The sequence below is a fragment of the Corvus brachyrhynchos genome, unplaced genomic scaffold (genome assembly GCF_000691975.1).
Source record: "Corvus brachyrhynchos isolate BGI_N302 unplaced genomic scaffold, ASM69197v1 scaffold56, whole genome shotgun sequence".
Classification (NCBI taxonomy): domain Eukaryota; kingdom Metazoa; phylum Chordata; class Aves; order Passeriformes; family Corvidae; genus Corvus; species Corvus brachyrhynchos.
The window spans coordinates 10,289,680-10,312,973 of record NW_008238664.1 but is presented as its reverse complement, the minus strand read 5'-3'; the positions used below and the strand labels follow the sequence as shown (position 1 = coordinate 10,312,973).

At 38.1% G+C, this 23,294-nt stretch overlaps 1 protein-coding gene across 2 annotated transcripts in view; it reads left to right on the top strand.

Annotated features, from left to right (window-relative positions):
- The window catches only part of VEZT (vezatin, adherens junctions transmembrane protein), a 51,277-nt gene that overhangs the window by 14,840 nt on the left and 13,143 nt on the right, over window positions 1–23,294 (top strand). The window contains exons 5-11 of one of the 2 annotated variants that reach the window (XM_017737859.1): window positions 1,502–1,777; window positions 7,148–7,285; window positions 11,399–11,546; window positions 14,342–14,673; window positions 15,311–15,504; window positions 19,649–19,749; window positions 20,911–21,118. In XM_017737859.1, coding sequence (XP_017593348.1) covers window positions 1,502–1,777; window positions 7,148–7,285; window positions 11,399–11,546; window positions 14,342–14,673; window positions 15,311–15,504; window positions 19,649–19,749; window positions 20,911–21,118 — 1,397 coding nt within the window. Of the gene's footprint in view, window positions 1–1,501; window positions 1,778–7,135; window positions 7,286–11,398; window positions 11,547–14,341; window positions 14,674–15,310; window positions 15,505–19,648; window positions 19,750–20,910; window positions 21,119–23,294 lie in introns of both variants that reach the window. The other variant, XM_017737858.1, reaches the window with a different exon arrangement.

Below are 23,294 nucleotides of genomic sequence, written 5' to 3'. Positions count from 1 at the left end.
ACACTTGGGAAGGAAAAGTCAAGTTAATAAACGCCAAGTGATGAATAGCTGGGTACGCAGTACTACTCCAGAAAAGGATCTGCATATTGCTGCGGTGAATAGTGTTAGAATGTGTACAAGGTGGTGATCAGTCATGATTTGTTCTGTTCAGAAAAGGGAAGGATAGGAGGAAGAATAATGCAATTAATCTGCTACTGATTCAAACTGGGACTTGGGGGAAATCTTTTGAATTCTAAGGATACTTAGGAGTTGGAATAGCTATGGCATGGGTTGTGGAGTCTCCATTTTCATCTTTGGTCTGTCTGTGATGATCTGGGTCAACCAACCAGAAGCTGAAAATGAACAAAGTGAGCTCTTGAATCCCTTCTAGTCTTTCATTGCTGTGATTTATTTTATTTGTGGGACTTTATTTTTTTAATGTACCAAGGAAGTTAGAGACTGTGTCTGTCCCTTTTATAGGTAGTTACATATTTGGAATATTTTAACCCTGGACCTTTACTGAAACCTGTCAGTAACCCTAAAGAGTTAACACTTGTAAAGCTGGTTGAAATTTGACCACAAAACTGTCCAGGAAATAGAAACTCAGAGATTGTGTCTTATTTTAGAAATGGAAAAATATTCCTTGTGAATACTTCTGAACCTAAATGCAGGATTCACAGCTTTAAGGGATAATGGAAAAAAATGTTTTTCATTGAAAACATTCTGGAAAATTATAGTTGTAATGCACCTTGAAGCTGGTATCTCATCCATCTCTCTGAAGATTGTGATTATTTTACAAAAGTGGGTAATAATATATATGAAACACAGTGTGTTTTCTAGCAGTTACTTATTTATGTTGAATTTTTATAGAGGAAAGTAACAACTTTATAAGCTTTTTAAATGTCTTTGAGAAATAACTGAGATACTAGGAACTCTATTCTTTAAGGATTTTCAAAAGGTGCCAAATTATTTTAAATGATTATTCAAGCTATCTTTATAAAATTGTGTTAGAAACTAGCGGTGCATTGGTGTCCAAGTTAAATGAGTCAGACTCTAGAAAAAATACAGCTGGCACTACTTGAGGGATTTGCTACCAAAAGAAACATGCCCTTCCCTACTGTACTCTTGAACCTGGAAGTACAGATATTACAGTTCCTACACACCCTGGCTTATAATGCTGAGTAGTCAGGTTTTTTTCTTTTTTTATTTTCTTTTCTATTTTTTTTTAAGTCATATGTGTAAGAGAAACTGACCTTTCAAAGTGGTACATTACTCTCCTACTCAGGCTGTAAAAAAGCTGAAGAAAGGTTTCCTTAGAGTATACCAGCCAAGTAATATCATGTATGTATTCATCTAAACCTGCCACCTAGGAGTAGTTTTCAGTGTTTACAGCTCCCTTCAGGACCTACATAAAAGCCCCATAATAAGATGTTGTAATCTCAACTGTAGCTGAAAACTTTGTGATTTTCCCACTTGTTTGCCCTCAGTAATGTGTGGTTGGTGATACTGTCTCTGTTTGCAGGGATGTCTCGCTGTTCCTTGCCTTTGTAAGTGCACTGCTTATGTTTCCTTCGTGGTGGAAGGAATCATCATGGCTGCTGTGCGGACCAGTGCTGCTTGTCTATGCAGTTTTTAGAGTGTGGGGCACATGGAGGACAGCCAAGCTGCAAATGTCCCTGCGAAAATACTGTATCCAGCTGGAAGAAACAGTGGCGAATAGCCGAGCTTTCACTAATCTCGTGAGGAAAGCTCTGCGACTCATTCAAGAGACCGAAGTAATTTCCAGAGGATTTACCCTGTGAGTCTGTATTTCACTTTATTTAATACACAGATCCATTCAAACCAGGTGTTGTCTAAAATTGTCTCATTACACTGTCTCCCATAACAAGTGGAATTACTGAAAAACATAATACTTAAAGGTTTTCAGTTACATAAAATAGTGTAATTACCATTCATACTAGAAGTATGAATTCTAACAACTCAGTGTTAAAACCCTGCATCCTGAAGGTGAATTAAGTCTCACAAAACTCATATGCCTTCGAAATGTCCTGTGTTGCTAGCAATGAAATATATGAACAAATGGACTTTGAACTAAGTTAGTTAACTATTTTGGGGAGTCATTTAGAGAGTTTTCTCTTACATTACCAATTCTATGTAAATAAACTGATCTGCAGGTAATCACTCATATTTTAGGAAACAGGATGACATGAAAACCGTTCTATTTTTATTTAACAAAGAACAGTCTGAAGTACTGAGGACACAGCAATCAGCAAAGACCATCAAACATCATTTCCCACCTCAAGTAAAGTTAACATTAGTTAACATTTTTTTCTTGCATACAATTGTTGAAACATTTAGATTCTTAAATTATTTGCTCTCTTTCACTTAAGAGATGCAAAAGTGCTTCTGATTATTTAGCTCTTGTAGTTATTTGGTAAGTTTTGCTTATTTGCTATGTGAAAGGACATCAGAAATTGTTCAGTGTATGCAGTGACTCCAAAGCCAACAGGCCTGTTTCTGTGCACTCTCATTGCCGTGGATGCTTTTGCATTGTAACCACCTATGGTGAATCCAGATCTGTGCTAGTTCTGCTTAAGGCTAAAGGAGGTGGGAAACACCAACACCTAAAATACAGTCAACTTCTAAAAAAAAAATCAAAAATTCCCTTGCGGGCACCAAGAAGATGTTTATCCAGTAGTTGTGCTAGACCAACTATTCTACATTCAGACACATGTTCTTACATGCAAGTTTGCAACTTCAGACTTAAAATTTTGGATTAATTTTCTAGCTTGAGATACCTTCAGTGTACTTCATTGAAGAAATGTTTCATTCTCCCTTTGGAATGCATAAGCATGTCTTCAGTCTGCCTAGCTATGTGATTTTTGTTTTGGTCTGTTTTTTTGCTGAAGAAGCATATACTTGAGCAATAGGCAGTCTTATCTTTGCAAACGGGTTCTTAAAAGAAATTATTGTTCAGGCTTGTCCAAATTACAGATGAGAAAAACATTTGGATTTTTGCCTAAGTTTAAGCAAACGAACTTGTGGTCAATGTCTAAATTGCTGCTGCCTTGTTCTTTTACTACATATCTTAGATAACAGATTAATAAAAAACAGACTGGTCTTTAAGCTGATGCTTGATCTAATAGCTTCTTTACTTGAAACTTTGGCAAGCTTTTCAAAAGACTTTGACATATGGATGGAGTGGGAGAAGTCTGAGTGTGCCAGCATCCTCGTTGGAACAACTGGACAGTATAAAGAAGTCGGTGCTGTACAAGTTTTGGGTTGGTTCAGCCTAGAGGGAGTTCTGACTCGAGAGTGTCCTTTTCTTCCTCCACATATGCAAGAGATGCTGCTGCACAGGGCAATGTGAAATTCTTTGCTTTGGGTAGCTCTTTGTGTATGATCCAAAACACTAGTTTTCCCTTTTTTTTCTAGAATTTTCTACAGTAAACCTCAGCAGAACAAAGTTTAGAATGTTTTCCTGTCATAACATTGTCAAAATCTTAGTGCCTGTTTAGAAAGAGTCTCATGTCAATAGAAGTGGTTGCATTTGAAAAGTTACTGAGTCTCCTCTTGTGTTATTTTACATCCTTGAAGGAATGAGATTTCAGTCAGGTACATCATCCTGGTGAGTGCTACATATGCAGCTGTTTTAAGGTACTGCTAACTCAGCATAGTTTGGCCTGTGCATTGACCATATTGTGACTGGAAATATATTGAAGCTGTCATTTAAATAGTACCAAGTTCAGACTTCGACTGGTTGTACTTAGCTAAACTCTGACAGGGCAAGTCCAGGTGTGCAGCTTTGGCCTGAAGTTCCTGGTGCTCCTCTGCTGGTTTTCCTCCCCATTACATCATCCATTGCTATTCCCATAGGCTAATTTACATATCCATTGAAACATCTATGGCTTTGCTTTATTCTACTCTATTTGCCCCTTATTAGTTGATACTGGACTGTCTCTGTAAAAGGTAGATGAGGTTTTGGTCAGTTGTCTGTAGGTTAAGTGGTTTACTACTGTGTGACAGTGAGTGCTATACTCAAATATTCAAACATCCTTTTGCCTTCATTCCCCTCCCACCCAGTAAAACTGACTGCAGCCACACAGATCAGGAACTAAGGACTTGAGCAGGGAGCTTGGACTAAATGGCCTCCAGTGGTCCTTTCCAATCTTAACTATTCTGTGATTCTGTAATCCTGTCAGGCTTCTCTTATATTAGTTGCTCTCAAAGACAGCTGGATATTCTGATTCCAGCATGGCCTTTGGAAGTGTTTAGCACTCTGTTGGAATTTCAGATGTGTCTGCATGGTACCAGCTCTGTGATGCAGAGATAGCCGAGACCTCAGCTGGGTAGCTTGGATTACAGGAATTGTGTAGCAAAGGTAGGGCAGTGCTCTACTCAGGCAGAAGGGCAGTATTTCTGTCTAATTGCTCATTTGCAATTAGCCAAATGAAGCCTGTTCTGCAGGGTAATGAAAGTATGCCCATTGTCTTGCACATCATAAAACCAGACTGAAGGAATACATAATGAAAGGCTGCAACAATAAGCAGCAAGTGTTTTTCCTTTGCCTGTCACCAAAAAAATTAACTTCTTTTCCAAAATGCTCCCTTTCTACTGTATTTTAAACTAGAATTAAGCTCTAGGAGCTTAATACATATGGAGGTGCATTAGCTCTTTATAGAACTGCTTTCATGCCAGAGTGCAGTAATAGGTTTTTAATAATGTTAATTAATTTTTATTAATTTTATATAAACTTGTTAAAAGTTGAAAGCCAATTTAAGATTTGGCTTGTAAAATTAATGAATATTTTGTTGTTCTATACAGTAAAATGGGTTTGGAGCTGTAGTAAAGGGGAAATTCACCCTTAACCTTTTTTTCTTCTTGCTACTTGTGGCTGATATGCGAAGCTGGTAACATTTTGTAAGTCCAATTAAAATACATAGAGAATAAGAGAGAGACTTTTTACAAGGGTGTGTGGTGATAGACAAGGGGGAATGGCTTTAAATTGAAATAGGGCAGGTTTAGATTAGATATTAAGATGAAAATTCTTGACTGTGAGGGTGGTGGGACACAGGAGAGAAGTGGTGCATGACCCATCCCTGGAAGTGTTCAGGGCCAGGCTGGATGGGGCTTTGAGGAGCCTGGTGGAAGGTGTCCCTGCCCATGGCAGGGGGTTTGGAATTAGAGGATCTTCATGGTCCCTTCCAACCCAAACCATTCTGTGATTCTGTGAAGATAAATGAAACACTAGGAATTTAGGGATATGACATGCCTGACAGATAGACATATCTAATAGATTCTACTAATTTAAATTAGTAGAATAAGGAAAAATTCTTTTATAAAAAGCACTGAATCAATCCATTCCAGAAGGAAAGCAGATTGTTTTGCTGAATACTGGCAGTACGTGCTGTGCATGAGTTACGCTATATGTGTTCTCTATAGGAGTTGGAAAAGTCTGCATCACTGTAGTAGAACATAAATCTGTGTCTCTCTTTTACGGTAGAAGAATTTTGCTCCTTTTCTTTGAGCTTGCTTCTGACAATTCACATGGGGCTTAAGCCTACAAACTGATGTGAGCATTTATACATAAATACTTCCATTTGTTACTTTCAAAAGCTAGGGAAAGGTTAGAGATTGGCATGTACTGCATTACATGCTGTGTTCCCTAGTGAAAGATACAGCAAGGCTAGCATTTTAAATTTACATTTAGAAATGGAAATGAACACAGTTTGTTTTTATTTTTTCTAGATTTTAAAGTAGTTATGAGATGTCATATAAACCATTTTAATAACACATAATTTTAAATGGCATGCAGATATTTTATATTGTATTTCAGCTAGCATATTCAATATATAGCAATATTTGGCATGATTCTGCTTGTGTTAATGGTGTTAAACATATTGATATATGGTTCCAGCCTTACTCACTGGGTGGGCTGCTCTGGTTTTCATATTTGATAGCGAAGGCCACAGGCTATTTCCCTTCCCAGTCAATGTGCAGCACAGTCCAGCTAAGCACATGGAGTAGGACTGTCATTTTCTCAGTGGTCAGCTTTTTAGTCAGATGGACTACAGAAATAGTTACCAACGCAGCAACCCACCTCAGACTTACCAGGAACCCTGTATGCTTTTCCCTTTTAAGTGACTGGACATGAAATCACCACTGTGCCCTGGGAAAGGTGAGAGCAGAAGCAGGCTTCCAGTCCCAAATTAATTAATCACAAGGGATTGTCCTGTTGTCAGACTACGTTCATTCCTGAGTTGATTCTAGTAAAAACAGTCCCAGCAAGTAGAGTGCACCTAGGTTGTTTCTGGAGTCTCAGTCACAGCTTTGACCTCAGTGTGCATATGAATAGATATAACTGGAGCTTGAAGTTCCACACACCTGTTTAATGTTCACCCAGTTCACATTTCATTGTATTTCCAGATGAGGTGATTTCTTACAGTGCTAAAGCCATTCTGAGGTGTATTCTAATAGGCAAATGGCATTGTTTCTTTTAAATGGTATATTCACCTGAATAGCTGGATACCAAATATACTTTCAAATATGCTTGTGTGATGTATACATTTCATGTGTTTACCTGCCAAGACTCTCACAAACACAGCTGTCATTCATTGCATGATGATAAAATCTATGTCACCACTCAAACAATACTTCTCTTCACCTAGAAAACTTTCTGCATCAGGAAGGCTAAATTTTGCATGAAAAGCTATGTATTGGCACATATTTTTCTGCAAAAATTATTGAAAAAATAAATTTGGATATAAGGAGATATATGTTAAGTACCTGTTTATTAAAATTTCCAAAGCTGACAGTGGGGTTGGAATAGTTTTGTATTCTGATTGAGATAATGTTATGGTATGTCTGTCATTATCTACCATTACTGTACCATTTTGGAAAATTTTAGAGAAAATAAATGTCCTCAGGAGTTTTGCCACGGCTCAGATGAGAACAGAATCATGCTATCTACTGAGGAATCCTGGCTGCTGTCTGAAATTTTGATTAAATACATCATTGATATGATCAATTTTTTAAAAAATTTCATAGTTAGTGATTTGAAAAAGCTTTCTAAAGAATGAAATAGGAAAACTGATGTACTGTTTTTTAAAAATACTTTAGGACATCTGTACAGTTGTATCACATTTTACTTTTCAAGTTTGCTTGACAGGGTCAGTGCCGCTTGCCCATTTAATAAAGCTGGACAGCATCCTAGTCAGCACCTGATTGGCCTCCGGAAAGCTGTGTATCGATCTGTCAGAGCCAACTTCCGAGCTGCAAGACTGGCTACTCTGTACATGCTGAAAAAATATCCTTTCTGTAAAAACCCACCAGTTCAGGTAGTCCACGTTGCCTGCCTGCAGTTGTGCCAATGTTTAGTGTCAGGATGTCTAGAAACATACAGTATCTAATTACATGTCTAAACAAGATTGGGACTCGTTTTTGGTTTGGAACATCCTTAAAATTTTTGTCTTTTTGTGTACTGTGCCGTGTGAGATAAGATTCAATGTACTGAAAACATTGTCTCATTATTGACACCTATGCTTTTGGTCTAAGTGTTGATGATGTGTTTAAGAGGCCTTCAGAATTTGGTTAAAATTCCTCTTAGCCATCTTTTTCCCTTGCACCAAAATATCCTCTCCTCTGAACAATACGGCCTTTCAGTCAATATTCCTGTGTTCAAAGGTAAGTTGGTTTTCTTCTACCAAAATTATTTGCAGCAAATTAAGCTTTTATGTTAATGTATATCTCAAATGTATTAGAAAGAGATCTGTCTGATGAACAGAGAATTAAAAATTTTAGGTCACAGCTTTATTCATGGTGAAACAAATTACATAAGCTTGATATGTTATCATTCTCACTTCAGTAGAACTAGAAGTTCAGCAATATTTGCTTGTGGCTAGTGTACCCTCTTTTAATTAGATAGCTCCTTCAGTGAGTACAGTTAAATAATTTTGCCCTAATTAAATTTTGTTCCCATGCAGAAGAGAAAATATGCAGTCACATTTTAGCCTTATACCAGGCATTTTGTGTCAAACTTGGTGGACCAGTAATTTAATGAGATGGAAAGTCATATTGCTTACATTTTGTGTGGAGGGACAGTTGGGTACTAGCAGAAACAACTTAGCATTTTCCTACATCATTCTTACTCTGATTTGTTCATGTCAGCATTGCTCAAAGTCACAGAACAAAATTAGAAAAGAGTATTTCTCTTTTTAATTCAGAATCTAAGGTCACAGTAGGATGCAGTGGCTGAAAGTCTAAACTAGAAATTAGGCACTTTGGGTTAAGTATTTACAGGATGTCGTGCAGACCAGTTCAACAGCTGTTCAACGTGCACTGTCCTCCGTTGAATTGTGTGGTAACTCAGGCAGTGCTTCACTCGGCATGCTGGTCTTAAGAGCCTTGTGGGTTCTGCATCATGGGAACCTGATGTAATTATATACAAGCTGGATGGAGGAAATTCTGTAGTTTATGTTACTGGCTGATGTTAATAATCTCATCCTCATCTGATGCAGAATGGTTTGATACTCCATTTCCATTGAACTATTTTGATAGGTAGGACCTGGGCACTGGACTGTGTAAACTTAAAAAGCCTGGATTTTGTTGTAAGGTGATGTTCTTTGCTGTCAAGGCATAAATAGCGGTATTTTTTTATTAGTGATAAAACCAGACATTGGACAGCAGTGTTTTAAACTGAGTGATACCTTACCCCATTAGGATGGAATGCATATAAAATGCATTCTAGGTCTTTGAGATGCACTGAGCACAGGGAAATTTGCAAATTTCCTGTAGTAAATCTAGTAAAAACTTGTTCCTTCTCCTCTGTAAAGGTTTAGTTATTGCATCATGAACTGTTAGAAAAACATGTAACTTTTAACTAGGGAGAGAGAAAGTTCACACAAGAAAAGAAGTAAGTTAAACAAAAAGTAGTACCCTCTTGGGATTATAAAAGCCTAAATCAGATATCCCATGCTGAAAGGTCTGAGTAGAGACACTTGGGCATTTTTCAGTGCTGTATTTCTTCCTTGACCAGCCAGTTCATCACATGCTTAGCTCACCCCTGGTGAGCAGGTGTGAATTTTGTAGAAGAGCAGCTTGGATTTCCCAGGGATCCTGTGAGGCCCTCGTGTTAGGTTTTTAGATGGGAATGTGCTTGTGAAGACTAAAGTATAAAAGTTTAATTGTTACATACAGGGATACATCAGCATTCTTGCTTTTCTATAGGTAAATAAGAGTGTCTAACCTGATAGAGGTTAGACATTCACTGTACAGATATTTTATTCTGGATTTGACAGTTCATTATTAAGTAGCTTTGCCTTCTCTTCTTTCAAGCTCATAAGGCATGCAAGTTAAACGATTGAAATATTTTCACAGAGACGTAGAAAAATTTAACTAATCTAAGATAATTACTGTATTTTGGCTTTAATGGAAGACATTAGGGCTAAAAATATTTACTACTAGATCAAAGTGCTCGAAGGAAGTGCATTCCTGTATATAATGGTGTGTATATGTCTAAACTTTCTAAATGTTTGGTCCTTAGGAAGCTAATGGGGGCATGGGATCAGTTCTCTGCTTTCATCTGTCAGATAGAAATGGGAGTGGAAGGGCTGCAGTAGAGGAGGGCAAGGCAGGAGGTGCAGGAGGCCACTGGGAATCCCTGGCTAGGACACAGCATTGGTAAGTGGCTCCTTGGTCAAACCTCTCATTTGAGATGTTGCCTGGAATTTAGTTTTAGCATGACTTAAAAATCCACACGTGTCCAAACTGCTTTTTGTGGCATTCATGCTGTTGGAAATGCCATGTTGCAGGAAAAGGCTAACAAGGAGTACAAGTAGTTTCTAAGATAAGTGGTCCTGAAGGGTTTTGACCTGACTTTTCAGTTTCTGATGGAGTTCCCATCCTCGTCCTATGTGCTCCCTCTGCTGGGCGTGCTGTCAGGTTAATTTAGAATAGACACCATTTATGTGAGCCAGCTGCTGGTGACAGCAGTAATATTCTGATCCTAATTGATTTACATTGTAGGGTTTTGTGTGAACACTTAATAGGCTTCTTCCCCTCTGGACATTAGGGATAAAGGAGGGAGAAATGTGTTTGCTTAGATCCTGGACGCTTCGCTTTACTGTTTCCTGGGACACAGAATATTACTTTTTCATGCAATGTTCTTCTACTCAATTGGTAAACATCTCTTGAGGAAATCACTTTTGCGAGTTCAATCCTTTGAGAATTTAGCACTTGGAAAATTTGGGTGTGAAAGTGGATGGAACTTGTAGTTTCCCCAGAAGACATTAGTTGGACAAGAGACAAGTGCTTCTAGTTGGCTTTATGTGCAAGAAATGAGAGCATTCAGTTTCTAGATCAAACTGTAAATGAAAAAACTCATACTTTAAATTAAGAGACCATATTTTCATTAATGCTTTACAAATATATGTATTTGTAAATATATATATAAGTACATATATACTTATATATACTTATAAGTATATATAAGTACAAAATGTCATTTTGTACTTATGGCCATAAGTTTAGGTTTCTGTTTTAAAATGAATTTTACTATTCTGTGACTGGGGTACTATCAGAAAATGTGGAAAAATCTTGAACTGTTCCTCCCCAGCCTGAGGTTAGCCTAAAATTAGTGCTGTTTTAAAATAAATGCTGCCTAGTCTATGAATTATTTTATCTGTCTTCTGGTATCAGTTATGTTGTGCTTGCTTCCTACTTTTTAAGCATTTTTGAGGACTAGAAATGTACATTTTCCTACTGAGATTTTAAATGTGCTGAATGGTGTTGATAGATACCAGTTTGCCGTTCATCCTGCCAAGATCATAATGTCTTTACAGTGATATAATCAATAAAGTTAATGGTATGACAGTCAGGGAGCTCCTGTTCTTCACAGAGCTTTCTGCAATGTCAAAGACCTTTTACTGTAAAGATCTCTGAGCAGTCCATCCACAGACAGAACTCTCAGCGAATTCACATCCTGAGTTTAGTCTATAACACAGGCTACCTTTAAAACTTAAAATTGCACAGTTGTTCTCTTTCCTCTGTTAAATATGTGATTTCTGGTTTAAGATTGACATGAACTATCTCTTGGAAACTCAGTATTTAAAAGTAAGCTGCTTCACTCATAAGGGATGCAGGGATTTTTCGTCAGTCTACTTTGTTTCTTTTTATGTGTTTGTATTTAGACATCAGTGTTTTGTCAGTGTCTTATCTCTCATCCTTAAAAGAGCCTTTAAAACTTGTGCTTCAAATAAGGATTGTGAAACTTTCAATTAGACAGGATTCAGGTGGATTTGGGATGAATGTATGTGCTTTCATAAAAATTGCCTGGAATAAGAAACCTTATTAAGCATTTCTTTCCTTTTCTGTGTGTTTAATGCAAAAGTGGCTTTGTTTACCACCTTAACTCCAGCTAAACCTACCCTCTGAACTCAGAGAGTGACAACGTGACCAGCTACATCTGTGTGGTCCCCTTTAAGGAGCTGGGTTTGGGACTGAGTGAAGAGCAGGTCTCCGAAGAGGAGGCACACAATCTGACTGATGGCTTCAGCTTGCCTGCACTCAAGGTAAGCTCTCCTAGAAGGACTTAATGCATCCATGCAGGCTCTTGGTGAAAATCTTTCTGTTGTCATGAAGTCCTGTGGCTTGTACATCCTAGCCTGTAGCAACACACTGAACTGAGGGTAAGGTGTAATCAATTAGCCTCTCATCATGTGTTTCTACATTTATCAGCATTCAGGTGATTTCTTTGTGCATGTAGAGAAAGAGAAGTTACTCAATACAACATGAGGATTTTTTCTGCAAATCATGGAAGTTCAAGTCAGTGCTCTATAATCAGCTTGATCAATCCCCTTAAACATGTTTTTTGCTCTCTTATTTCACCTGATCCCAGCTGAATAAAATAATTTCCAGATTTGTACTTTCTTCTTTTTTTATCTAGTCTCGTGACGTGAATAAAAAGAGAGACATCAGAAGACACAAATTAGTTGTAATTGCCAAAGGGAGTAGCTGCATTTAGTCACACTGAGGAGTAGAAATCATAAGCTTGGACCCCTGCTGCCATCAGCCAGTGTGGTTCTTTGATCTTTGAAAAACATTTAACTGAACAGAGTGACAACCATATAATGGCCTTTTATCTATTTTGTTTTGAGATATTAGGTATTTTTTATTTGCATGAGTCAATTGGAAGGAAGATCTAATTTGAATGCAAGTCTTCTGTACTCTAATGGTCCTCTGCCAAGGCAGATCCCTTTTAACATTGTTTTTTTAATCGAAAATTCCATTATTGTATGACTTCTATGTTTCTATGGGGTTGCCTTTTGTTGCATTTTTTTCTCCTAATTTACAGACCTTGACTTCTTTTGTTCTGACAGTAAATGCTATCAGTAATAGTGATTACTAAGATTTGAGGCTTTGTTTAATTAGCTGTAAGCTAAGAGCTACAATAAACAGGAGCTTTTGGGATTTTTTTTCTTGCATTTCATTAGCTGAAGTTCTAATTGCAACCATGTAAGCCTGCTAATTTACCTACTTCTTTTTAAGCAGAAGCAGCCAATCAGAGGTGCCCAAGCTTGTAAGATTAAGTCTTTGTTTACCTGCAATTTGCAGTAATTTAACTGAAATCTCTTTTAGTTAAGCTGGTTAAGATGCTTTCTGGATACAGTTAAGCTCACAACTAGTAAATCTCAATTTATGGTAACTCATAACAGACAGCAATGTAGGCTGGGTGTGGTATAGCTGAACCAAGCTAAATTAACATAAATCAGTCCTAAGCAGATTCCTGTGTAGGTAATAAAATACTTTGATAACCTTGGGACATACTTGTGTGGTGAGCCTTGGATGTATGTGCAGTCCTCTTCAGGTTTTTTTACTTTGAGAGAACTTGTCTTTATACTAAAATGCAGGTCATGCTAAGCCATATGACAAATGTAGCATGTGTCTTTTGGCTAGTTTGTCCTTGAAGTAAAGCAATTTAAAGAGTGAAAATTTTTCACTTGAGAAAAATATACCAGTTTAAGCTGAGGAGAGCCAGTTGGATATTTTGTGTGAGTGTGTCAGCAAAAATCATCAGTAGTCATTGGCAGAGCAAGCTACTTGCAACCATAAATACATCTGAAATTTCCTTTTCTCTTGTCGTCGTGCCTTTTTTCAGGTAGGTTTTTGATTATTGTTATCACTTCCTGAAGTCCACTATTTGTGCTGCTTTTTCATTGCCTGTGATTTATGTCTGGTGGAAGGGATTGGTCTTCTTTTGTGCTTATTACAGCATGAGCTCTTGACTTTTTATCCAAAGCACCACACATTCAGGGACACTTAAGAGATTGCTGCCCATTTGTTTGCTTTGTATTCTTGCACCCAGCCAAATCAGTCTTGCATGTGTGCCCCAAATTAATTTCATGTTATTCATGTATTCTTTTTTCTCATGAGCATCTTTTGTAAATTTCTTTTGGAATATTTTATCAGTTTGCATCCAAGTATTTTTGACATGGTGAGTAAATATTTTGTCTTCCTTGGTCTGGAATGCTTGCGAACAAGTTTCAGTCTGCACCTCATAATCACCTACAGCTGATCCCTTTTAATAAGGGCCATTATTGCAGAGAAAAGTATCATAACCTTTCCTTTTCATTTTAGACATAAAAGGTGCTGCTGTTCTGTCATGGTCTACTGAGCAAACTTCTCTAAAATAAGAAAACATTTCATTTCATTGGAAGTGGAAGTTCTCAAGAAATTGAAATTGTGGGCTGCCTTGCTCCCAGATGGACTGGCCTCTTTAGTACCATATGTAACATTGTGAATCAATTCATTTCTTAAAAGCCTTTCCTTCCTTGGTGGTATTGGTGGAATTTCTTACTTTGGCTGAAAAAAGAAATAAGTTAGCAGCTCAAGTTTCTTCAGATGCAGAACATTTTTTTGTTGAAGTACAGTGCAATTAGGCTTGTGTTTCAAGGTTGGGTGTGGGGCAGTGCAGTAGTTATTAGACTGCAGAAATGACAGCTTGGCCTTAGAAAGGGAAAAATGTCTTTGCTGCCACTGGAATTTTGGCAGCCCTTTATGAGCTGTAGGGTATGTAGAGATTACAGCAAATAATGAAACTGGCTGATGAGAATATGAGGTTTTGGACTCCGACAACTTTCTGAGCATAATTGCATTTAATATCCTTCATCAAGGAATTAACAGTCACCTAAGGTTCACAAGATCTGAACCTCCTGTGCTCTGGAATACCCTTCAAAAACAGTCAGCAGATTTTTGCAGTGTTTCAAAGTTCCTGCTGCTGGCCAAGGAATGTTTTCCCATGGTACATTTACTTCGGAGGCTGACTGCCTTCCCAGGTGCACAGAGCTAACCCTACCCTGTTTTGCAGGTCCTCTTTCAGCTCTGGGTAGGGCAGAGTTCAGAATTCTTCAGGAGGCTGGTGCTGCTGCTCTCCCCAGCCAACGCGTCCCCCAAGCCCTTGGTGTCCCCGGAGCGGCTGCCCCACCACATCCTGTGCGATGTGACCCAGGGCCTACCTCACACCCATGCCGCCTGCTTGGAGGAGCTCAAGAGGAGCTACGAGTTCTATTGCTACTTCGAAACTCAGCATCAGTCGGGCTTGGAATGGCCAGCCAGGACAAAGCCGAAGTCCAGAGAGCTGAACAGTCTCCAGACAGCAGTACGCAGCTTGCAGCTTCATCTCAAGGCACTGCTCAATGAGTAAGTTTACACATGAATTAACAGAATATGCAGAAGGCTTTGGACTCGAAGTTCTTTGGGTTGTCAGCTTGTATCCCCAATTAAAAGCAAAAAAGGCAGATACATACAGTCTTTGTGATCATAGCCATATCTTTACACAGTATGGGCTCAAAGATCCTTGGTTTACTATGGAATCTGATATTTTTCCTGGGTATTCTCTGAGTATCTGGTGAAAATTTGAAGATAAGCAGTGCACTAAGACTGTGCCTTGCATTTGTCACTCCCTTATAAAAAATCTGAAAACATCATTATCTTCCATTGGTTTTGCAATATACCAAATGCTTTATAAGGACATTCAGCTCCTTATAAACTACCTAGTAAATATCCTTAAAGATTTGTCACTTGGTGAAACAGTTGAGACTCTCCTACTCCTTCAATCTTACATAAAGGAATTACTATAACAAATGCAGGTGAGCAATGTATCTTGATGTAGAAAAAATTATTTTAATTTTTAAATTTTGGGGCATCTTTGAGGAATTGACTGAGTTAGATTCTTAAAACTTGAAGAAAATAACAGTATATTATGTTAAATACTTGAAAGAACAGTGAAGTCACATATTTATTATTACTTACTGCTGTTCATCTCCTCATCACTTAGGGTCATAATTCTTGAGGATGAACTTGAAAAGCTTGTTAGCACTAAGGAGACACCCGAGTTGACAACAGAAGCCCATCAGGTTCTGGAACAAAAACTAAAGTTCATTCAGCCTCATATCCAGGCAAGCAACAGCTGCTGGGAAGAAGCCATTTCTCAGGTGGAAAAAATGAGTGGAAGAAATCCAAAGAAAAAAGGTAAATGTGAGAGATTAATTTAGCAACTAATGGGATACACTTCAGAGATGAAATTGGCGAATGGATCAAAGTGTTCAGCCTGTATATCAGAATTTTAGCTGAAGAAGGTCTTACGACCATACACTTTGAAAAACTATGTCCTTATGTCACAATTTTTCACTGTGATGGCTTTGAAGCTTTTGTTTCAGCAAAAAATGCAAACATGTTAACTCAGTCTGTTAGACCTGTGGATTCAGATGGTTATGTTTTCAGGTTATGATCGTGGCTTTTTGCCTTCGATTGGTGAGTCACCTGTGAAGGGGTAGGATTTGAATGACTTGCCCCCAAGATCTTCATTTATTTACTGCATTTTAACATTATGCCATTAATTGAAATGATAATGGCATTGTCATGAAACTTTTTTGACAGTCACATTTCCTGGAACATTTTAAATTATGGAGGACATGTTGAGCATATAATACCCATTTACTGCCTCTCTCAGAGAGAGTGAGCTAATCTTTGGTGTTCTTAAAAGTCCTAGTGAACAGCATATCCCAACATCTTGTTTGTTGTCTCTCTCCTTAGGGATCTGTACTGCCCATGCTGTTCTTGTGAAGCATAACCAGCTTAAATAATTGAAGTGAACTTAGGCTCTCCTGACATGGAATTGAACCTGTAATTTCTAATCTTTCTTTTTTCCAGGAGCATTTTTACTGTCCTAGGAAGGCACAGCCCAGCATCTGAAAAATGCTGGTAATGGAGACTGCACTAGGAAAATTGGAGGGAACTTGGGGTATCAGCAAGTTACCTACAGAAATCCAAATCTGAAGTGCACTATGCTCTTAATGATGTATGGGTGGAATATCCAGTAGATGGATAAATATTGCCGTGGGCCTAGAGGCAGGCAGGCCGACCTTGTTCATGCTTATGTCAGAACTGGGAGCACTGGGAGGCTTCTTGCAGGCTCTGTGCAGGTCCAGACATGGTATAAACAAACTTCTGTACTTAGCCTGATAGTGCAGTCTTACAGCTTCCCCCCCAGTGCTGCGTAAAACAGCCTGTGAAGATGTTAGATGTAGCCTGATACATTTGCATGTGCTGACCTGTTGTGTTTTGTTGATGCCCTCCACAACCTGCAGTTCCACTGATCTTTTTTCCCCTTTCCTTAAAAGTTCTTTCTAGACTACACACCAAGTATTTTTAGTTATTTTAGTTTTATTTTTACTTTGTGTATAAATTTCACAGCAGGCATTTTTATTATAACTTGCTTCCTTTTAAAGTTCAGTACAAAAATAACCTTGTGTGTGATCTAGAAGGAAGGGATTGCGTGGGAAATAAAAAATAAAATAATGCTTCACTTTTGCCCACTGGTTTTCCTGGAAATGTGCTGGGATTGAACCTCTATTTTGCAACAAGTTTACTGAACTACTCCACAGGAGCTGCTTTAAATTATGATGGTCATTGAAAACTATTTTTATCTGACAACATTTGACTTTCTTGATATATTTCTAAGCCATCCAGCTTCTGTGAGCTGACCTTTTCAAGCTGTACATGAAATCAAGTTCAATTCTTTTGCTGTCTTTCTACAGATTTTAACAGCTGGTCTGTCAGTCATGTTATGTAAATTACTTCAATAAATTGTCTCTTTTTTTCAAAACTTTCTGAAAGATCTTTGGGAGAAGATACCTTCCTGTTGAAATAATATAGCAGCTCAGCACATCTTTTATGTTTATGCATTATTATCCAAAACTAAATCAGTCTTTTGACAAGACCTGTTTCAAGAACCCCATGGGCTTAGAACATTGTGTCTTAAGTGGATGCCAAGCACTTTTGCTCCAGTACATCTTTAGTTCAACTAACTAGTTCAGCCAGTAGAGCATCTCTATAAAGAGGTGAGTCTCCTTCAGCAAGCACTACATGCTTCTTGCCCTGAATCATGATGTGTCAGAGCTGGCTTGTTACAGGTACCTTAAACAGCCAAAGCAAAGCCTTTCAGGGTAACAGATTGAACATTCACACCCTCCTGTCAGGCTGTTGTTGATGGTGACACCAGCATGTATCATATATTTTAGCATATGGTTCCTTCAGGGAATGCAATTTGGCTTCTTCCTTTACAGGAGTTGGTGTATTTCTAGAATCAATGCCTGTACTCACTGATCCTGTCAGGTACACAGCAGAGCCTCAGAGCAAGTGGGGCTTTAGCTCATTGAAGGGAATTCACCTCTATTTAAATTCCTCGGGCAATGATGGACCTATCTATCATTCATCTACATGTACATCTTTGCTCATTTCCTAGAACTTTCAGCTTCTTCTCTTTATTCTTTCACATTTTTTCATCACTGATAAAACTAATATATCACTTAGACCCTCAACAATTTAAGCATGCAGTAATCTACTGCTAATATTACACAAGGGAATGTCCTGTATGGTTAGTTACAGCATTGTATTAATGATCTTTGAAACAATGACCATCAAACTGTTTAGATTCCATCCTTTTTCCTTTTAAACTGTCTCTATCTTTGCAAATGTACATATCTTTTTTTAGATCTTTATAAGAGCAAGGCCGTGGTACTCTGCTGCAATCTCACCATCCCTAAGTGTTCAGTGTATAGATTAGAAATGGAAAATAGGGTTAGGTGGGGCTTGGCCAGGTCATTTAACCCATTTCCCTTCTCAGAGGTAAATTAGTATTTTTGAGTAAATGTTGTTTACCTGTTCCTAAAAAACTCTCTTTAGAGACATTTTCCAGTATTTCCAGGCATCTATTCCAGCACTTAACTCCATTACCAGTAGAATGTTATTGCTGAATTAGAAGTACCTCTTGCTGCAATTTAAAAGCACTGCTTCTGATCCACCCACAATGGAAATCCATTTCCTCTTGATGGCTCTTACATTCTTGAAGACAATTATTATGTTTCTTTCTGTCTTCTCTACATTACTCTCAGCTCTTCCCTGATGACTATACTTTATTTAGTCCTCTGATCATTTTCAGTGTTTTCCTCTATACTCCCTGTAGTTGGCCCACTGTATTATTGAATGAAGGGGCCCCAGACTGGGCACTGTGTTCCATCCACAGCCTGATCAGTGCCAGAGCAGAAATGCTATTTCATGTGCCTAACAGTCAGTGCTGTTGCTTGTATGTCCTGCTTTGTAGTGTAGCTTTTTCTTGCAGCAGAATAGAGTTGATGGTGAGGCTCCTCACCTCTTTCTCAGTGGTGCTTCCCAGTCAGTTGTGATGTATTTGTGCACTTGGCTATTCCAAAGCACAAAAATTTGCAGCCACTGTCACCAAACTGCTGGATCTGAAATCCACTTCAGCCTGGCTTGTCTCTCTGATTTTCCAGTGTTATTTTTTATTCTAATGGTGCCCTTCAGTATTCTTGGAGATTATCCCCATATCAGCAGATTTAATGAGATGTAACACTTTTATTTCCCCCATTGGAAATAATAGGGAGTATTGGACCTGAGACAAATCCTCACTCAATGTATTCTAGTCTGAAAATGGTAACCATGCTGTGGTGATCCAAGAGGCTGTTCTGTGCACCTAATAGCAACTTTTCCTGGCCTATGCATTTTGCTTATGAGAATGTCAGGATACCATGTCAAAAGTCCTACTGAAAACAAAATGCAGAACATTTTTGGTTCTTTCTAAACATAAGACCTGTTACTGCATTGAAAAATTAACATCTTCTATTTTCAACAAATCCACACTGGCTGTTACTTGTCTCCCTGCTACCTCACAAATATCTTCCTGTAAACTTTCCTTAATTATTTCTTCCAGTATTTTTCAGTTATTTGAAGATGTTTTAGCTATAATTTTTTTTTTTAAACTTGCGAAGAAAGTCTCTTCTCTGGTTTTACTGATTTTGCTTGCAATCTGCAGGTTTTCAAAGCCTATAAAATTTCTGAGGTTTCACTGTTAGTTCCACCGTTAGTGGAAGTGTTTCGGCACAAGTTCCATTGGACCCAGCTTCTGTCGAAACAGCCAAGTTACTTAAGTGCTCTCTAACAGTGTTGCAGTGTAACCTAACCAGCCTTCTCGCTGTTTTTTTATGTATGCAAATCCTTCTTATGAAAATACCTGGACCCTGCCTGAGGGAGTCAGAAACATCTTCCAATTCTCAAATTAATTTTTTTTAAATCCCTTTTCTTCTTTCCCCTAAAGGCAAAATTGAAGTTTCCTGTGACAACCTGCAGCATACTACAGTACCTTTAACACAGCCTGCCATATACATAGAAAACAAAGATCCAATCCCTGAAGAGCAGGTAAAAAAAAAAAGAAAAGGATAATTTAAAATAGTAACTGGGGATCATTTGCTGTATCCATTCTTTTTTTCAGTTGCTTGTGCAGTGACCTTGTTGTCTTGCCGAGACAGACAAGTAAGTGGTCAGTGCCACTTCAAAATTGGACTTGTAGAAAAAAATTGTGTATATTCCTTTTGCTGTTCCATGGGGAGGTATTCCCCATCCTGGAAAAAAGAGCACTAGTATTCATTTCTTGTAAATATCATTAGAAAGTGAGTGACTAAAGGAGAGCAGCAGCACAAGTCAGAGTAATAAATAAAAAACTGAGAATTGCTAAAAGGCAGTATATGAAATAGAGTCCTATTTGCATATTGCTGGATAAACTGACACAGCTGCAAAATGACAAGCTCGAGCACAAACCATCCTGCCTTCAGTTTGCTTAGTCTCTGCATTTTTGGATACCTTTTTACTGTAACAGTAAACAATTTTGTATTGTTTGAGGAACTCCTGGGTGATGGTTGGGCTGTCTTGAAGAGAGGCAGGCCTCCTCCATCCCAGAACTGAGAGCAGATGCATTCTGAAAGCACACTGAACACCTGTGTTCTGCTCTGTCCCTCCCTTGCTTCTCCCCCACATATATTCCCTCTAGATGTTTTTCCATATCAAAAAGATGGGACTAATTGCTTTACCGGTTATTTGTTGTAACATAAATGCTGCTTTAGTTTTTTTATGCTTGTGATCCAATATATTTAAAATTGGAGGAAAAGTTTGCTATTCTCTATATCCTCTTAACAAGGATTTACATACGTTAGGTTAGCAAGATGCCTGACTACCAAGAATTGGTTACAGTGTAAATTTTAAAAAAATAAACCCACATCAGCATTGCTTATTTCCACCTGTAATTATGGAGAAATGGACTCCCATTTTCAAGGTATATCCCTTGATCCTACTTGTGTATGAAGGTAAATCTCATTAACCTTCAATGAGTGGGCTTGCTCCAAAATCATACAGATTATCACCCAGAGCAGTGTCAGATCCATTGGCTCTGCTCAAACAGGTCTTCATCCTATTACTGTGGTTGGCTTGTGTTGACACCACTTGATCATGAATCAGACTGTAGGATTGAGTTCACCCTGACAAGGATGATCAAGAGTTTCCTTCTTTCTTTCTTTCTTTCTTTAGGAACTGGAAGCATATGTTGATTATTCAGATACAGATAATGAATATAAAAGGGAAGATTTTTACTGCTTTTCCCAAGAAGAAATAGAGAGACAAGAGCGAGAGAGACAGGAATCTAAGAGGGTGTTACAAGAATTGAAATCTGTACTGGGATTTAAAGCTTCAGAAATTGAAAGACAGAAGTGGAAACAGCTACTATTCAGTGAACATGGTAAGCATTTCTTTAGAAAATTAATTCCTTCCTTAGAAAATACAGGTGTCTGTTTGTCATGAATTTCGGACTATGTTAGAATTCAGACAGTGCTTAGCTGTAGTAGTGTCTTTGATAGAGCTGTGTGGTCTTAGTTTGTCATTCCATCTCTATATTTTAGCAATCATTTTACTATATATTGAAAAGAACTTGGATAAATGGGAATTTGGCTTTAAGCAAAACACTTGAGCTAAAATACTAAACACACAAGAATATTAAGACAGCATAAAAAGAGTTGTCAGGCTATAAACCATGCAGATTGAACTGACTTTCTTTCATGGCTTTCCAGTAAATATGAATTTTTACCAGCGTGCATAAATAAATTACTTTTCAGAATTTAAAGAAACCACCAGAAATTATCCCAGACATACAGAAGTATACAGGTTAAAGTGAAGAGCTAGACTTTGAAATATTAGAGGCTCATAAAAGAATAAAACTGGCTTTTGTTTCCATGGGAGAGTGAATGCAGAACATCTTCACAACCCCCTCCCTCCAAAACCATCTAAGAAGAAAAGTTCTTTCAAACTAGCCTTTACTAACTCTGAGGGCTGCTGGGTACCTCCATCCACTTGCACTTGAAAAGAGGAATATGAAAATTTCTCTTGCCTCAACAAGACAGTTTGTCTGTTACAGCAATAAGACTGGATACAACTTGATTCCTCCCACTGCTTGAGCTATTTGATTTGCTGTCTTTTAAATTGGCAGTAGTTTTTAAAATTTTTTAGTTTTTATTTCTTCCTCTTAAAGACAGGTTAGGAAAAGCTCCTAAAAAGTTCTGTGTTCTATTTTATGAAAAACAACCCTCAAGGCTGGCACCATATCCAAGGATTCTGCCTCTGCCAGTGTCCACCAGAAAAAAGACCATGGATTGCAATTTCAGTAATTTACTGGGAACACAAAGTAACAGACCATACCTATTTATGAGACTGTCTCTTTTGACATAAAACCATTAAAAATATCTGTTCTTTATAACTTTGTTCTTTAACTCCATTAAGCTACAACTGTGGTAAAGGAGATCGCTTGACCATTGGTACTGTTTTTCTTCTTGTTGAGTTAAAAGCCCCTGAGACATCAGATTGCACCAGGGTCTGCTCTGGAGTAGGATTTCTGTATTATCCCTCTGGTGTTAGATACAACATCACACAACTCTTCACATAAATCTCTTAAAGTCTTCCTAACTGTTGGAGGAAGAAAGGATCCTACCTCCAGTTCAAGCCTTGACTGACTTGGTGACTCCTGCAGGAAGAGTTCTTGTCAGGAGAATTTGCCTAGGATATTTCCTTAAGTTAGCAGCTGATCCTTGGCCAGATCAGCATATCCTCAGGCCATCTGTGGCCATAGCTGGAAAGAGTCAGCTGACTCCTGTAGTTTGTAGTAACTGTTCACCAGAAAGCCTTTGTGGCTCATGTTGGTTCCTTTTCCTTTCCATGTATAGTTATTACATTGGTTTAGGATTAGAAATAAGATGGTGAGGAGGGAAGAAAGTATGATTTTCTCCAGCTGCATGGGACTAAACATGAGGGCAGTTCATGAAAGTAATTAATATTGTCTCCTTTTGGCTCAGATTGTGTGTGTCTAATCTGACAGACTGATACGGACACTAGATATAACATCTTCTACTCTTTTTTAAGGAAATCCTTCAATATTTCTTCAAAAGAAACACAAGTCAGTAAATATGATGTAATGGACCCTGGCATAATATGGTTTAATTTATCCATACACAAGTGAGTCCTTAAAGAGACATTTTTATGATCTTTGCACATTTCTGACTTGCCTTATCTCGAAGGTTTAAACCCAGAAAGCTTCATATTCTTGTCTCCATTGGCCCAAGCCAATGGATGGCCATGATACCACTTTTCCATAGTCCTCTTGAAGCTTGCTTTTACAGGACAATCAAATTCCAGAAGTCCTGTATTTTCCTTACTTGCGATTATTGTGGAAAAAGATCCTGAAATATTCAAAGACTTTAATCTGTTAGTCAAGGCACCCAGCTAGCCATTACGACTTGTCCTAATGAGGACATCAGCATTTTTGGTTTGTTTAAGCAGGGGCTGGTGAGGGTTTCCACATAAGAGGTCAGCTCCAAACAAGTTGATATGTCTCAAGAACACAGCATGAAGTCAATTGGTGATGATAG